Source organism: Bos taurus, chromosome 4 (genome assembly GCF_002263795.3).
Source record: "Bos taurus isolate L1 Dominette 01449 registration number 42190680 breed Hereford chromosome 4, ARS-UCD2.0, whole genome shotgun sequence".
NCBI lineage: Eukaryota > Metazoa > Chordata > Mammalia > Artiodactyla > Bovidae > Bos > Bos taurus.
The window spans coordinates 22181489-22199826 of NC_037331.1; the positions used below are offsets into that span (position 1 = coordinate 22181489).

General features: G+C 36.5%; 1 protein-coding gene and 1 long non-coding RNA gene across 10 annotated transcripts in view; one reads left to right on the top strand and one right to left on the bottom strand.

The window, feature by feature from the left end:
- Positions 1–15136, bottom strand: part of ETV1 (ETS variant transcription factor 1) — a 98963-nt gene extending 83827 nt beyond the window's left edge. For 2 of the 9 annotated variants that reach the window (XM_010804047.4, NM_001046492.2), the window contains exons 1-6: positions 13393–13496; positions 13098–13294; positions 12832–12963; positions 11898–11985; positions 10480–10527; positions 1170–1223 (exon numbers count right to left, since the gene is read on the bottom strand). In XM_010804047.4, the coding sequence (XP_010802349.1) occupies positions 1170–1223; positions 10480–10527; positions 11898–11985; positions 12832–12876 (235 nt within the window). In that variant the 5' untranslated portion in view covers positions 12877–12963; positions 13098–13294; positions 13393–13496. Of the gene's footprint in view, positions 1–1169; positions 1224–9951; positions 10335–10479; positions 10528–11897; positions 11986–12831; positions 12964–13097; positions 13295–13392; positions 13497–14388; positions 14475–14916 lie in introns of those variants that run through there. The other 7 variants (XM_005205203.5, XM_010804048.4, XM_059885715.1 and 4 more) reach the window with 6 other exon arrangements.
- Positions 15137–15239: 103 nt separating this feature from the next.
- LOC132345069 (uncharacterized) lies at positions 15240–16776 on the top strand. The gene is made up of 2 exons (XR_009494174.1): positions 15240–15541; positions 16381–16776. It is a non-coding gene; the product is annotated as an uncharacterized lncRNA (long non-coding RNA).
- Positions 16777–18338: the final 1562 nt, after the last annotated feature.

Genomic DNA, 18338 nt, shown 5'->3' on the forward strand with positions numbered 1-18338 from the left:
AAAGATTTCAAACATAAAAGTTGAAAACATTGCACACAAACATCTGTTCCTCAAAGAAACGTAGGTATTTGTATTAGATTTATGATATTAGGTGTGAAAATACGAGTTTGATAAGTTATAAGGTATTAAGCATCTGTTGTTGCTCTTGCTACTGCCTCCTGTGAAACTGTCAATGGTCTGGAAAAATGAAACAAGTTAGAGTTTTAAATGGTGCTAAAAGAACAAAAATGACACTTCTGTGGCAGTCCAGTGGTTAAGACTTCCTGTTTCCAATGCAAAGGATACGGGTTCAATCCCTGGTCAGGGAACTAAAATCCCACATGAGGCACAGCACAGCCAAAAATGATAAAAAAATAAAAAGTAAAATAAATAAAACTAAGGCATGGTACGCCATGTTCATTTTAAAAATTTTAAAAATAAAAAATAAATAAGAGAACAAAATGTGTTAGATCAGTTTTAAAATCAGGATGGCATTTATACCTTTTTCTTTACTATTCCTACTCAGGCCAATAGCTGCAGTTTGCTAATAGAGGCAACCATGCTTATACAGGCAAAATGCTCATTGGGTGATTAGAGGGCAGAACCCCTGAATCAGTTCTCTTGCATCCTCTGAAAGGCCCTGGAATGAGGCTCAGGGAAAGAAACATGAAGGGACTCTAAGGGAAGCCAATGGCAACTTTCATTTGTGTCACTGTGTCCATCCAGGAAGCAAATAATGAAGATAAAAATGAAATCCGAGCAAGTGAATGTTCATTAATGTAAAATAATACAATAAGCCAAAGAATGCTTGTTCCAAGATTTTTACGTCATACAACAAATCTCTTCAGGATTTTAACTACTGACTGTCTGCCATCGGTATTCAGACTTTTCCTGGTGGACCCACTGAAAAGCTGAAAGTAAACACCTGAGCATTCATGGATGGCACCCTGTTTCTTCTCCAAGGATATTAACCAAATAGGGAACAGGGTCCTCTTTTAGTCCAGCCAGTTTCCCCAAGCTCTGTTCAGATCACAGAGGAATTCTGCTGTACAACCTAACAAATACAGTTACCTCATGACTGTAAGCTGATAAGTACCAAGAACAGACACTGGAAGAGGAGACCAAGCACACGGAAAGAATCAAAGGAGGAAACAAAGACAAATCCAAGGGATAAGTCATACTGTACTTACGACTTTCAGCCTGGTAGTCTGGCACAAACTGCTCATCATTGTCAGGTACCTGAGCTGAAGGGAAAAATGAAAAAAAAAAAAAAAAAAAAATTAAGAGAGAAACTGCCAAAGCATAAAGAATGTCAAGTAACATCTCTCATGGGAGATTTTTTTTTAGGTTGAGACCAAATCTACCATTATTTGCCAGTGAGCTCCTATTTCAAATGGTATTGACAGCAAAATTCAAGAAGGGAAATAGAAGCAATCATCAATGTCAACCAGCAAACACATATATCAGAAATAAAATGGTGGCAGTTGTAGCTTCTCTGCATTTTACTTGCCACATGGAAATAAAAAAAACATGAAAATAAAAGCAGCTACAGGAATTCTATTAGCTGCAGTGTTTTGTTTTTTTTTTTGCAAGAATGGAGTAAGAAGTATTTCAATTCACCTACTGCCGATGTTTAAACAGCCCATTTACATTTATCAGAGAATTCTTTCAAACGATGTGCAGTTATTACACAAACCCCTCTTGCCTTTCAGAAATGTCTGTTTTTGATGTGTTTGACCTACTGCTAGACTACCATAATTAACATTTGCCCTAAATTTGGCCAAAATACGTGATAATGTTTTTTACATGAAAGACAGTCATTGATTTTGGTCATATGGAATAAAATATTATATCTCAATGATTATGGTCACAATCATAAAAATAACAGTTAACAAAAATAAACCTCATATTTTTATTCACAATATTTTCCAGGTGACCATTCAACACTAACAAAAAGAATATCACTATTTCATCAGTCTTAATATCAAATGACTTCCCTGTCTTTAGTAAAGGAATAAAACAATGAATATAGCAAGAACTTAATGTATTCAGCAATCAAAACAGAAGTATATATTTTACTTCTAGAATATTTTTATCACAGTTAATTCAGGCATCAAAATAACCTACTCCAAATTGACGTAACATTACAAAAACAAGTTTCCATATACACACAAAAATATGCACAATTACACACATACAAACTACATAAAAGTGGGGTCACTTTTAATTTGGCAAAAATATAATGAGTTATCATCCTAGTTAACTTTAGGTATAATCTGATCAGCTAGTATTATTTAACTAATATTACCTAATCCTGAAACTTATCTAATCAAGTCATATTAAAACAGACGTAATTTTTTTTAAGTACCTATTCTGTGAAAATAATTAGTCTTTGTTGAAAAAGTTTTGGGTTGGCAATAGAGTTAAGAAAAAAATCCATATAAAGAGAAATTCGATATTTAAAAAATTCTATATAAGAAAGTAATACAATATACACACAATTCAAATGTCTGGTGTGTCAGCTTATGTAATAGGATATAAAAAAAAAACATATCTTTTGAAAAAAATTTGTTATATTTCAAGAGCAGAATAAATGATAATCTTGCAAATTGCCAAAATATATGCAGCAGGACATTCAACTATTTTCTAACAACTTTCTTCTGTTCACCAATACTTAAGTTTATTACAGATAAATTACATCCCCTGCCACTAAAGGAAATGAGACAAATTAAGAACTTTTTTTCCAAATTAGAACTGATGCCTGTTTCACCAGCCTGTACTGGAGGAAAAGGTATATTTTCTTCAGGTTCCACTAACATCTGATACCAAGGTTAATCAAATCAAGCAACTTTCAAATCATTTTTCTGTGCTCTGCTGTGTAAACTATGCAACATTATTTAATCTCCTTGAACTCCATTTCACTCATCAGTTTAACAGTGATAATACATATTTTTCATGAAGACTAAATGAAATAGTTTAAACACAATGCCAGTCACAATATCAGATATTCAAAAAATGTTACATATTTTCTTCTTTCCCAACCTCCACCACCCACAATTTTTTTCCTTTCACACACGAAGTACTACTCAAATTACTATAATGCAAGTTTAATATTTTTACTTCTAATGAATTAGATTGGATATGAAAAAAAAATCACAGCTAAAATTTGTACATTAGTATTCTCTTAGTTATAATCATTTTTTGACATTGCAGTAAGCCTCATTTTTCTCGAAGACTCACAAATTATGTAGAGGAATGTCCTTTAAAGTAAGTGTTTTCACCAAAAATAGTACAAAAATGTTTTAAATATTTATTTAATAAATGACAGTGGGCAGACAGAATCAAACCCTATACATTTTTTCTATCATATCTACACGTTTTGGTTTTTGCTCTAAATTCACAGCTAAACAGAGATAACCATTGAGATGCGAAGTTATCAACCACAGCAATTACTACGCTTTTAAAAAGCCAACATTTACAAGAATCTAATAAAAATGTAATATCCCTTTACAGGAATAGTTAAAAATAGCAAATGAGTAACAAATATATTTGTAACAGAATATGCTGGTATGAATGTCCTAAAGGCCAAACTTTTTTTTTCTTACTATCATAAGACAAATTTGCAACTCCATGATATATATCACTGCAAGAAAGGTATAAAAATAACTGGTGGATAAGTAGTATATATTGGCATATGTGTGGGGTGCGGGTCGGCGGGGGGGAAGTTGTTGAGTGGAGAGGGCAGAGGCAAAACTTTGGGAAGAGAAGAAATCAGAAGTTATACCTCACAGAGACAGAAAATAGCTACATACTAACAATTTTGTAAAAAGAATAAGAATTGCTATTTCTAGTCTAACTCCTTAACATACTGAATAAATACTTCACACTTATGCCTGAACATATTACAGAATTTTAACAAAAAACATATGACTCACAGTTTCACAGAAGCTAATCTTGAGAAACCGAATAGACCAAATGAAGCAGCATGCCACTTAAATAGACAAAGGCTTCAGTCTATCTCTAATTTCAAGTTAGAGTCAAAGGAAAGCAGTTAACGAAAAACACAAGTTGGATCTGGGCAAGGAAAATATGACAAAGTATTGCCACACTCATATCATACATTTCCTTTTTTGCCTCCATTCACGAAAATTCTATGAAGTAGCAAACTACAGCTGCCTGAAAATTTGTGGCAAGCCATACCCACTCCAAAGAGGAAAATTTAACAATAGAGGCCAACCTAAATATATATATATATATATATATATATATATATATAGTTATTTTACTACTATCTATTATAAACTATGCTTGGAATAATCACCTTTGGGGAATGAAAATGTTTTCCCACACTCTGTAATTAAAGAGGAAGGGGAAGAGTAAGAAAGGGGAAGAGAAAGTATATACCAAAAGACCAATAAAAGGCTTTCAAGAAGATGAAGCATGTGGATTTTATTGGTAATAGCTGGAGCGCTCTGTCAGTTCCTTGCACATTAATAGACAAGCTGCCATCAAGTCTCAGGACTTCGGCTTTAAAAGCATAGTATGTGCACTCTCAGCTACTTGCTTTACCTAGACTATCATTGAAAGTTGTTTTTTTCTTCCCCCCTCTCTCCTTCTCTTTTTTATTACATTGCAATATATATTATGAGAGAGAAAATCATGAAAATATTAACCACAACCTTGATGTCACAGAATCATTAATCCTTATTTTGAATTTTAATATATACTTTCTTAACTGACATTGCCTAGGCAAGGGGGTGAGGTGGAGAGCAGACAATTTTTAAACAGTTTGTCTCTCTTTTGTGCTTGCTTTTAACGTTCAAATAAAGCAGTAATCATTACTTAAGAAAAGGTGAATGTTGAAATATTTTCCAAGTTTGGCTACAGACAAGGAAAAACCGTCTTATTCTTACAAACTAGGCGCCTGTCGGGTTTTCTTTTAAAGCTAGGGAAAAAGTGGAAAACTTACAAATGAAACAAATGTTAAGTTGAAAAGGGGTTAATATTTAATTAAAACCAGTTCTATCCACTGTAACAATGACCTGGAGCCAAACAAGGCGGAAGATGTATGAGTCATTCTTTCTGCCCGTGAATGAGACAGCTGATCTCCTCGGCAATTCCTCCAGACAAGCAGGCAGAACTGGAGTTCTGCCTCCATTCACAAAAACACAGTCCAGCATGAGCCATGTGGCTCAACCGCAATCTTTTCATGTCACACCCTTCCAGAGAGTTAAGGCAAGTCAACTTGAACTTGCAATATAAACACACCAATTTTACTGCTCTATCTCAAATACAGCTCAGATCCATCAAGGTATATGTTTAAATAAATGGCAAAATGAAATCCATATATACATTTACATATATTTAATCCATCCTGCTCTATAGGGTAACTTGTCACAGAAACTTGAATGTATAAAACTAAGAAGAGGGAAAGACAGATGGATGGATGGATGGATGGATGAAGCAAGGATGGAAGGAAAGAGGAAGGGGAAAAAATGACAAAGCATTAAAGAAATACCTTTTATTTTTCTTGCTTATTCTTCAAATGCTCTTTTTATTTTAAGATTATAATAGCCTATTGCTTAACTTCATAGCATTTCCCTCTCACAGGATAAGAAACAAGTTTCTCTGAAGAAATTTAACTTTTCTTTTAAATAAAACAATAAGAAAATCAACCTTCACACAGTCGTATTTTGTTTAATCCTACAATGAAGCGTCAGGCCATGGAACGAAATAATCATGAAACCTCTAAGCCAGGTTTTATACCACATCCTCTTTTAACGTTAAAATGATTGTACCAATGTATAAGCATTAATTAATGCAGAGGTATAAATATATTTAAACAGCCCAAAAAGGGGGCTATTCTTCCATGGCAAAAAAATCTTTTATAGTGATAAAGTCATGCTTTGTGTATGCTCAAAGAGAAAGAAACCAGTAACTTTCAGTTGTTTTTAGCCTTAAATCAACTTCAATTTCCTAACTTTAACTTATATAGAGGTTTGAAAACTTACGCATAGCTCAGAGCTGTTGCTGTCAGCAAAACATTCTCTATAAGGTACTGAGAGCTGACTTATATTATTATTGTTATTATTATTATTTTAATTACAATGTTGCACAACAAAGGGAATAAAGTTTTCCTATGAAATTTAACAAAGTACACATTTTCTGTAACTGAATTAGCTTAGTAATTTTATTAACATATATTAAGACCTTCTGGAAAAACTATATCTAGGCTGTACGAGATCCAAATTTTATTTTTTTAACAAATATTTCTATTTTGCAAATAGATTCTAGATGAAATGCATTTATATATTGTCAATAAATGCTGAAAAATATAATATGTTTATTCCAACTGCTATCCCTTAGTCAGGTCCAAACAAGAAGTCTTTGTTTCATAGTTTAGAGTATTTCGTGGTACAAGAAAAAGATGGGCAGTAGCTCCCTTTTGCCCCCTCACAATGACTCTTGCTCAACACTAAGAAATAGTATGGACTTCTGTAATTTGATGTCTAATTCTCAATTCCTCTTTTTTTAAAAAAAAAAACAACACACAAATAATGAAGTTTTTAAGCCTTTTCTCCTAACTGCATCACATGGAGGAAAAAAAAAAAAATCTATGAGTACATATCCAATTTATGTTTGATTTCAAAAAGAAAGTGTAATTTTTGAAAAATAAAAATGAATGCATTGTAATAGCTTTGTATTGTGGGTGACATTATGCACATTGAGTAACAACATATCATTTAAAGAAATTCATGATAAATGATTTTGAATATAAATTTAGTATCAACCACTAAAGTTGAGGAGATACGATGATATCTCTGCTTTTCAGCAAACCTGATTATTAATGGAAGGTCACAGAAAACAAAAGGAAAAAGCTTATCTGCACAAGGGCATGAGGTAATAATAACCTTTAGAGTAGAAAAGTTATTTTTAGAAATACAACTTTGACTCAAGTGTCATGGCAGCATGAAATTTAACTTACATCACAACTGAGAAACATTCTGCCCTGATAGGGGCGAATCATTGTTGACATTTATCCTTAAAACTACTAACGAAAGGAAACCTCACGGACATCTAGACCAACATCAAAAATAACATTCAAAAGTTGCTATATATTTATATTAGCTACATATGAAATGTATCATTTCTCTTTAAGTTGTGTTAGCAGGTAAGCTTTAATGAGTAACTTTTAAAAATGTGAGCCTCTTTTAACTCACTTCTACATCCTTCTATTTCTGTCCTCCACATATAAAAGGTTCCATTTTAACGATGAATTACTAGGATACATTTCCTTAAAGCACCACTAAAAAAGCATGTTACCAAGATGTTATTAGAATGGACATTTGAACTCATTATTCCATGGATCAAATAATTGGAATTGCCTTTCTGTCAATGGCAATCTAATTCAAAAGTCAAAGAATCAATAAAGAATTGTACATGGAAAATGACAACATAAGTAAGTGGCTTTGGCAAAATTTTAAATAAGCACATTCTCCATTTTTTAACTGCTACTGTGGCCACTGAAGACATAACCTTTTCAATTTTCTTCAGAATGAGATGTGATTAAAGTGTGGCATATATGTTAAAAAAAAAAAAAAAACCTTGAAATTGCAATGTTAGTACTTCAAAAGTGATCTAATATAAAGTTATATTCTTCAAAAATATATTTTTGATCCCTGTTCAGAAATTGCGGTGGGGGGTGGGAGGGCGGGGGGAATGGAAGTATATATTTTTGGAGAACACTTTAGTGAACCGAAAAGACTGGTTCCAATCTCACCCTCAAACAAATCCTGCTTTATCTACCCCAAATTTTTCCTTGGACATACAACACATTTCATAATCTATAATAATCTACTTATGACTAATTCATGGTGCACTTTGGGTCTACTTTATAAAAAGTCTTATAGAAAAAAAAAAACAAATTAAACCTGAGAGAATGTATTGTTTCCCAAGTATTTAGGGACTCTGATTATTTTTTTAAAAATTCCTATGACACATCAGAACTAACTTGACTTTCCTGTCTAATACATTTTTAGACCTGTTTAACTTTCCAATGGGATTCTTACTCAGGGGAGAATCTTGGTTAATTGCTAATGATCTTTTTTTTAAAGGGTCAAGATGCCTTAAATTCTATGGTATCCTTCTTAGAGATAAAACATTATGAAAAGAAATAAGTAAATGGTTCACAGTCTGACAGCTTGGCAATGTTTTAATTTCTGGATGTCCAGAAGGACATAAATGAACAGATCTAGCTACCAACGAATAAACTAATGTAACTTTGAGATCTCAGCTAATGTTGATCAAGATGTAGAATAAGTTAAAATGCTAATGCAAATATCATATAAAATTGCTAAAAATAAAAATAAATGTGCAGCCCATTAACAATAAAAAGAAAAATTCACCTTTCTTCTTACTATTAGATTTTTAAAAAATCAAGTTACTGTTAATGCTTATATCATCATAGAATTAAATTATTCTAAAATACAGTCTTATTCATGGTTTGTAAAAGGAGCCCACCTGGTTATTCAATAAAACACTCCAAGGATTAATCCCTGAACTTATTTAAGCTTATAAATTCTTTTACAAATAAAAGTCCATGTTCTTTCAAATACATCAATCACTTCCTAGGTTTATTTTATAGAAAACTAAATCTTCAGATCCAATTTATAGGTTAAGTTAATTATCACAGGTAAGAATATTCAGCTCAGAGTTTTAAAATAAACTCAGATAAATTACCAAATCACTTATCTGAGTAACAAAGAAACAAAACAAGTCAAAAGTGAAACACTGCACTGAAACTGATTATAAAATGGTAAGAGTCTGTCACAGTTCCACATTTTTAAATTCCAGGAACAGAGTTGCTATGCACATTCAAAATCTGCCAGCAAGTGCACTGACTTGGAATCAGTGAGACTTAAACATCTTAAGAACCAACAAACCTTCCAGAACAATTAAAATAGATATTAGAAGGTATTTTGGAAAAGCGAATAAATTCCCTCATAAATGTAATGTTCTTACAACCTTCAACTCTGCAAAACTTAACAGACAAAAGTTCATGCAAGAGCCTCTGTGCAGATTTTTGCTGAGAAAGTTATGTTTGAATATATGGTTTATGTTGCAATAATAAGTAATCTATTGCAGTAAGTTTCATTTACAGAGACAAGCAAAATGACCTTTAAATATAACTAAAACTTTCATTAACATACAAGTACAGTGACTCTTTCAAAGGGCTCCTGGAAAAGCTATTATTTAACTTAAAAGCTTCATAAAGATTGTAGGAGCTCTTTGGAAAAACTAGGATATCAGCAACACAAAGAAACTTATTTTATATGCTAACAGCAATTTGATCAACTACAAGCAAGACCACCGAAAAACCACATCAGTCTGCCTCAAAGTAGCAACAGCAATGCTCAATTCCATTTTAAAGACCCTCTCTCTTCTTTGAACCATTTTTTTAAAAATCTGTTCCAAAAATTGCATGTTTCCCATATAATGTAAAGATAGAAATAACACAACTGTACTCAATGCTTAAATATCTATAATTTTCTCTTTGTGTTTCCCACAAGATACATAATATAATAAAATTATTTCACATTTAGCATAACAAATCCAAAGGAAAAATTTCAAATTATAGACACCAACAAAAGTCCCTCAGCATTAGACATATCTCAAGTTGCATAAAGCTGTACTGAAGCAGTATCTCCTTGTTCCTATAAAATAAAGTTTCACACAATAAAAGATACAATAGATGGCAACACAAAATGTTATCCAAAAGCAATCAAAATTAAAAGCAATGCCTTTAAATGTCTCTTTGCTACATTAAATAAATCCTAATACAAGCAACAAAATAGCAAAAGTCAATTTCAACAAACATCACATCATAGTAACACACAGAAACATTTTAAAAATCTTCCAATCCCCCTAAGATTTATTTTAAAGCCATACATATCCTTAGCATTGGATACACACCTAACGTTCTGTGTTGTGAGCAAGGTGGAAAGAAGACACTTGCACTTAAATCTTGAAGCATCCCGTCCCGATGAACCCAGTGAAACTAATTTCTGCCATCAGAAAAGTCCTCCACCAGAACACCAAATAATGATATGCGCTGCTCTAAAGGAAACAGCAAGCCGGGTTCTGGCTCTAGGAGGTCTCTCGAGGTACAATAATATAAACCTGATCAATTGCAATTAAAATCTGAACAGAGGCTTAGAACTTGAAGTCTTGGTGCATTAGTTCTTGCCAAAAGCAGATGTGATTGTGAGCTGGAAGCAATTTCTCCTGGTAATTTGTGATGACACTGGGTAGTGCAGTCCCAGATTCCCCAAAGACAAACTCATCAGAGGCTCTAATGTATGCATGACACATGAGGTGGCTCTTTTAGAGCTCAATTAATTGGGCTGAACATTAAGACAGCAAGTTCAGGACTTTTTTTTTTTTTATCTTTCCCTTCTAGAGTTGCTTTTCCCCTCCTTTGAAAGCAATTTTTTGCCTTACCTTCTGCAAGCCATGTTTCCTGTAATTGACTTAGATCTTGAAAGAGTTCTAAAAAACAAGTCAAAGACATAAACAAAAGATTTGAAAACCTTTTAGGCAACATTAAATAGAAATGTTTGTCATGAAATTAGTCCTATAGATCAATTTAATTTGGGGAGAGACATCAATAAAGAAATGAGGATTCATAACTTAATTATACCAATAATCCTGCCCATTTTGATGCCTACTAAGCAATGCTTCTCAGTATCTTTTTTACCCCCTTTTAATACATAGCTTAATAAATAAGCCTAGAGACCTCAAACAACACACTTACAGTAGAACTCAAAAAGGTTGAGATGAAGGTGTGTCTATCCTCAGAAACTTTTTTTAAACATATTCAATTCTTGATAAAATAGTGTTAGGGGAAAAATCAGAAAGACTAAATAACATTTTATTTCTGTCTTCCAAATCTTCTATCAAAGATTTAACAGGACATGGTATAATTCTCAAAGTACTATATGTTTTGATGTTCAGTGCTTCAGAACTCAAAGGGACAACTATTAAATACAAGATTTTAGAAGAAAATTTGTACACTAATAGGTTTACAAAAGTAAATAGATAATTCCCAGGCACCTGCTTATTATCAAGTGCAAAACTGTGTATTCTGTCACTGGGGAGGGAGAGGTATGTGTAACTTATTCCTACTTATATGAAGATTTGAAGAAGTTTGAGAATTCAATATACCTAATCTAAATGGCAAACTGAACTTTGATAATTAAATCTAAGTTTATTAAGTTTATTATGAATGCCCCCATACGGCTGGAATAATTGATAACATATTGACCTCCTATCAATAGTTCATAGAAAGAATCTGCAACTTAATTTCCTAAATATGTATTATAATTATTAATTAGGCCTTAATTATGATTCATTGACCACTTAAAAGGCCTATAAACAAGGTATTATGACCACACCATGTAGTCATCAAAACCATCTCTGAAAAGTTTGGTAACAGTATATGGTTTAGTGTAAGGAGATGGGAAACCAAACAGTAACTTATATTGCTCAACTTCTAATGGAGGAGAAAAGAGTAATTAAGCTGTGCGCATAGCTGTCTAATTTGTTCCTCTGTGTTGGATATTTTCAAATTGTTACCTTAGTGTATAGGATTGCTTATATGCCATATGGACAAAGGTATTTAAACACAAAATGGTTAAAAGAAGGATGTCACTCTTATTATTTCCTTCTTTCATTAGTTTGTGACAGGGCCATAAAACAGCAAACTGTCATATCACATTAATTGCTCCAAATACAAGTCTTGCTTAAATGCAGTCATTTGAAAGTTTATTATTCTTAAGGTAAGACTGAATGCTTCTCTTCTTTATGAGGGTGGGAAGTACAGGTAAAGAGGGGGAATTCAGCTCTAAATCAAACCTCACCTTCTGAATCATGAGCCAGATCTCTGTTAATGAATTTTCTTTTCCTGACATTTGTTGGTTTCTCGTTACAATTTCTCCCACGCTGATTCTACAAAGGGAAAGATAAAATTCTTTTAAAAGAATGTAAACCTCAGATGTCACACAGACACACACACGCACACACACAGGCATACAGAAGTCTACTGGATCCTCTCCTTAAACAGAAAAATAAAAGTCCATGGTATCAATCCCAATATCCATTTTCTGCATTCATTTGACAGTGAAAGCATATGCTGAGAATTCAACAGCCAGGGAGAGTTGCTTCCCTGTGCGGATCTGAATATACTGTGTATCAGTCATAGATTCATGGTATCTCAGCATCAAAACAACATTAAGCAATTACACTTAAAGTCGTTTTTAGGCTAGATCGAAGCTAGATTAAAACACAGTTGAAGTTTATTCTCTCAGATAATCCCCTAAAAAAAGAACAAAAAGAGAGTGATGAAATGAAAAACATAAGAGAGACAATGAGAAAGAAGAAAAAAAAAAAAGAAACAAAACCCATGTAAACAAAAAAGTGTCAGCATTTGTCTCAACTTCATTCTTTTCAATGTGGCAGACAAACCCAGCCAAAAACTTTGAGTGCAGCAGCTGCTGCTGCCCTCCTTCTCTTCTTCCACTCATCTTGAGCACTTTAAACAGAAAAAAGGGGGGGGGTCTTAAAAACAAAACTATGCCTTATCCAAATCACTGAAAGGTAAGCTCATTTTGAAGACTGGGCTTCTAGAAGCAGAGTCGCCCTACAGTGGCAACAAAGCAGATAAAGTATCTGCAGTCCCAACCCCCTTGCTCCCTCCCCCCCCCCCCCCCCCCGCTTTCTCACTCGCCCTCCTCCCCCCTCTCCCCTCCGTCGGAGTCAAGTTTATAAACAGCAACTTTCGAACTGATCACTCACATTGGTGACCATGTAAGGCACTTGCTGGTCATAAAATCCATCCATTCTGCTGCTCTTCGCAAATCTCAGCTCAGTGTTTTATATTTTAAGCATCTAGCTGGAGATTTCCTCGGAATCTGGACTTCTATCAACCTAGAGGGGAACAAGATGGCTTTTAGGCTTTAAAAAAAAAAAAAATCATGAATGAAGCTCTTGAATTTGCATAGCTAATTATCCTCCGACAGTCCCATTCACAAAAATAACCCTCCCTACACAGCCTCCTTCACCTGGATCCAAAGAGAGCCAAGAGAGTTCACAATTTACATATTTTCCTCAGTAGCAAAAATTCGAACAAGAGGCGATGTATTTATTTTCACTCTCGATGTTTCCCTGCGCGGTCGGTGTACCCCGGGCAGCTCTGATTCGCAAACGTGTGCAAAACTAGCAATGGCGATCAGCGAGACTTGCTTTGCACCTAACGGGACTAAAGAGACGGAGACACCTCTTTCGTAAGGATAGTTTTTGCAACCCACAACCATGCAATTATCTGGAGAGACATAAAAAGTTGTCGGAAAGACCCACCTGAAAGCCACGCTAGGCGAACGGCTGCAAAAAATTCCCTCCAATTTTAATAAAAACATTAATTATTGCCCAGCACTTCCCCCTTGGAAGCCGAAAGCGCCTCTGACAGAGCTCAATTCGGTGGTTTTTCCTCTACTTCTCCTCCAGGGGCCTCCAATCCAAACTGATGGATCGCTGCCTCCCATTGGCTCCGCGTCTCTTTCACAAGATCAGATTTCGGGCTGTCAATCAGGAGGCTCGCTGCCCCTTCTCGTGAATCTCCCGCGCCCCTCTGCCCAAGGTGGTGCTGTGCCTGCCGGCGCTGTGACCACAGCCTGGAAACTCCACAGAGCAAATCGGCTGCCGTCCTAACCTGCTGCTTATTGTTAAGGCGCCTGGGGACACCGAAGCCATGTGTATCGAGTCGCCAGTTCTCCTAACTGGTGTGTTTGGTCCACTATCGGACTGAAGCACTTTCCTAAAGCACTTTCGTTCGCGGCAGATACATACTCTGAAGCGCGATCTTCCAAGACCGTGGGTCCGTAGTCTCCTACCTCACCTTCCTCGAGATCTCCAGTCCCTCCACTTTGAACCTGATAAGGAACCCACCTCGCAATACAGCCTCGTTCCTACTAAGCTTTTGGCCCAAGTTCTCTTCCCGTTTTTCAACGCCCACCATCACCGTTATGATGTATCAAAAACATTTTTTTTTAAACGTCATCCTCAAGTCAGTCTTTCATGGGACAGTAAGATCTGTGGGGAAAGCTCTTAGGAGAAGCAGAGGAATTGCTTTTTAGAAGGGGTTGCGTTGGGAGGGGGAACTGAGAGAACTACGGAGCTATCTAAGTGAGGAAAAGTATAAAATGTGTCCCACGTGTGCACTGCAACTAGGTGTTTCGAGTCCCCAGTGGAGGTGGGGAGGGGCAGGGATGGGTTGGGGTAGCTCGGATATCCTAGGGACTCGCACGTTTCCTGAGCTTTTGTTATGTATACACGGAGGCGGAGGGTGTCACTTACTGTACTTGACGCTTTCACTTCCTCTCCAGTTTTTAAACTGCTAGAGCCGGGAGTTGGTGGCGAGGGGAGAAGGGGGGTCGGGTTTCAAGGACAATGACTAGGACGTTAAAAAGGGAGGGCTGCAATTCTGAAACCACTTGCCTGACCCTCCAACTGGGCTTAGAGCTGTAAAGAGTCACTTAAGAAAGCCTCGGCCCAACAGGGGCTGAGAGGCCTCAGAATGGCACCGGGGACTCAGCGGTGTTAAAATTCATTTGTGATCCTGGTGGCGACCAGAGCTAAAGACCAAAGGAAATTTTCGGCAGCTGTTCAGCCCGTTGGGAAACGTGCTGCAATTCTCAATTTCTAATTCAAAGTTTTTCCTTAAATGGAACATTATGGAGCCATATTAAACTGCAGTATGAGTGCACAAGACTCAATTCCGGACCCATGGAAGTCAAGGGTCAATTTTTTTTATTAATAATAATAATATTAAAAACCTTAATACTGGGGAAACACCCAATAACTGTGGACAGCAAGGGCACACACCGTGAGTTCTTTAAAAGCAGTGAATCAGAGTTAGCCGGTCCTAAGGCGCGCACCTACAAGTATTTTAAGCGGGAACCGCACATTTACCCCGGCCAGGGAGAGGTTTGGGCGCAGCCTGGCTTCAAGGCCGGCACAGTGAGGCTCTCGGGTACTTTCCCAGGGTGCAATCAGGCAGCAAGCGTGCCCCGCCGCCCAACAATCCCGGGATAGCCCAGCCCCTCTAATCTGGGCAACAGTTTCCAAAGACCTTCTCTGCGCCTGGAGCCGGACGGGTAACCAGGGTAACAGGAGGGGGCGGAGCTTCGGGCTCAGCCCCCGCGAGGTTCTCTCCGCAGCCAATAACGTACCGTCTGTTCCCAGCCCATTGTTGTTTATTGCTGACCCCGCAGCGCTCCGCTAGGAGATTGGCCGCTTTAGGGAAGGAGGCGGAGCTTCTCCCTCCCTTGCACCCACCTTTCAGCTCCATTCACAAAATTCCGGCCTGTCTTGGTCACGTGGTGGGGGCGGGGAGCGGTGGGGGAAATGACACAACAAAGGCCCAAGTTTTCCAAACCACAAAACTTTTTTCTGCCTCGCTACCTCCTCCAAGCCCCGTCAACCAACAAATATTAGAAGATGAGGAAAAGTAGGCTTGGGTCTTGGAACATAAAGGGTGGGAGTTGGGGGTTGGGGGGGGGGAGTGCGGCGGGAGCTAGAAATCAAAGGAAGACTGGGGTTAATTCCAGGGTACACTGCATATGAGAAGAGCTGCAAAAGAGGAAAGGAAGAGAATTTAAGCAGAGGTGTGAGAAAGCGTTAAAGACAAACTAGGAACTTTTGCTTGTTGCTGCAAGTCACTGCTTTTAGACTGACAAGCAGTAAAATGGATTTCAGTTTTTTCACAACATTCTGTAATGTTCATTTCTACCTTAGATGCATCCCATAGTTTATTAATTTTTTAAAGTTTCCTTTACGAACACTGCAGGCTTTCGCTGGCTGACAGTTTTAGTTTCCATTTCCCAAAACTTCACTCTTTCATAGGCACCCCAAAGCACTGCCGCTTCTCCCCACCTAGGCTGGATTGACCAACAGAAGCGGAGACTTAATCCTCGGATTTGATTACGTATTGCAGGGGCTCCATATTTCCCCCTTTGGATTCTTTAAACGAACTCAGCTTTTAACTGTGTGATCTTAACAGCAATTGAATATGATGATACATATTCAAGCCAGGCTACAGCTCAGTTTTGTGGAAAGAGTACACAGTTTTGAGATAAATCTTTCTGTATAGCAAATGGACTATCAGACTATTCTCCCTCCTCTCTCTTTCTCTTCTGTCCTTTTTCTCTCTGTCCTTTTTGTGCCGTGATACTTAGTGAGACACTAGCTTGTAGTTTGGTTACTGTTTATCTTCTATGCTTGGTGCTGGGAAAAACCAGTAGACCCAGTGGCTGAAGACATTGAAAGGGCTACAAATTCGTTTTTCAGAAAACATTACCATTGTGGAAAATGTCTACAGAGGCAGCTGTTCTATTCACAGAGGAACGTCCAAAGTTGCACAAAGTTTCCACTACTTTTAAAAGTGAGTCTTTAAAAATCAGCTTAGTAAATGCCAGTTCTTCTTGAATGGAAAATTTCATTTTGGCAGGATTTCAGGCATAGAATGGCAGAGCAGAGGCCAAGAGGCTTTGACATTTATTTACTTCTATTTTGAAATTCCTTTTGGGTTTTGAAATTAAAACTCTTGAGAGAAAGCCCATTTCTCTCCCCCCTCCCCCCATAAAAATCCATTTCTGAGGTTGGAAAGTTTTTAACTTGCATATAAAGCTATTTAAATCTTTATAGTTCCTTTGCTGTTATTTAATAAAATAAAAATCACTATTATTCTGGAGTTAACTTATTATAGCATTATACTGAAAATGCATGGTGGTAAATAGAGCACATTTCTAAAAGCAAAAAGAGAAACTAAGGGTACTGATTGATTCAGTGGGTGAATATGATTGAAATTAAGTAAAATTTTGTCCAAATTGGGTTGATTATTAAGTAAAACAGTAACCTTATAATTCTTTAAATACTTTTTATAGTAAATTGCTAATGGCCTAGTTTGCACAGAGCTACATCAAATAAATAAGGAAAAGATAGACTATTAAAATAGCCAAGTGGAGATAGGGATGAACAAGTGAACATAAAACTCAGAAACATATACCAGAATGGTGAAAGACAATTAGTGGCTATAGTGGGCTCCCTGTGGGAAGAGAAGCAGCGATTTGAGAAGAGGGTAGACCCTAGGAAGCAGGTAAAGGTGTCAATAAAATTAACACTGTATACAAGGTGTTAGCTTCCACTCTAACCTGCTATTCTCAACAAGGATATATCTCCAAACTCCTCAAATAAAGAAAATGTAAACATGTGTTTTCTAAAAATATGCTTAACTGCATTGGAAGTCAGAACATTTTTCATTTAAAAAAAGAAAATTTTTAAATCTTTATTCTATCAAGAAGAAAAACAATTCTAATGTCCAGTGATGTTACTGTTGGGATAAGGACACTCATATATATTTCTGGTTGGAATGTAACTTTCTGCACCCTTTTTAAAGTAAATTTGCAGTATCTACTAGACCCTAAAATGTACAATATCTATTAGACCTTAATTAGACCCAGTAACCCTGATTTTTTAAATCTATAAAAATAAAAGCAATGTGCAAAAGGACATTTACTGAAGTATTATGTATAGAGGGGGGAATTTAGAAGCAACTTCAATACCCACCAATAAGGACATGGTTTTTAATACAGTATGGTCATTTCTTACTTTGGCATCCAATTATGGAGGTAATATATCTGTTAAAAAGTATGCTGTGTTCTTGGTTATCAAACTTGAGATTACATAAGAAACTCCTTGTTAAAAATTCATGTTCCTGGATGGATCCATAGAGTTTCTGATTCAGTAGACCTGAACTGAAGCCCAGCAAGCACATCCCATGAAAATTCTGTGCAAGGAATTTTGTTGTAGTTGGCTTCTGAATCAATCTGGGGAAACCCCAGGTTGGACCTCTACCAGAAGTCCAAAGGGAGACCTGCGATGTTTACTCGTTCGGACATGTTTCACTTGACCCACAAGATGTTGACACACTTGGAAAATTCGATGTCAACACGTAAAGTTTGTATTTCCACTATTGCTTGGCAAATCAGAGGATATGATAACACTGAGACCAAATTTCCACATAGCAGCCTTCAACTGGAGCCGAATCCCACTTCCCCCTTGTGTACAGGAGCATGGGTATCAGTTTTGCTGTCGTCCACACCTCTTCCCTAATTCCTGTTTTTCTTATTTATGTTACCTACCTGATCCCTGCAAGTATTGGCCTGTGTAAATCCTGCTTTACATGTGACATGCTGTTGTTCAGTCGCCCAGTGGTGTCCAACTCTTTGTGACCCCATGGACTGCAG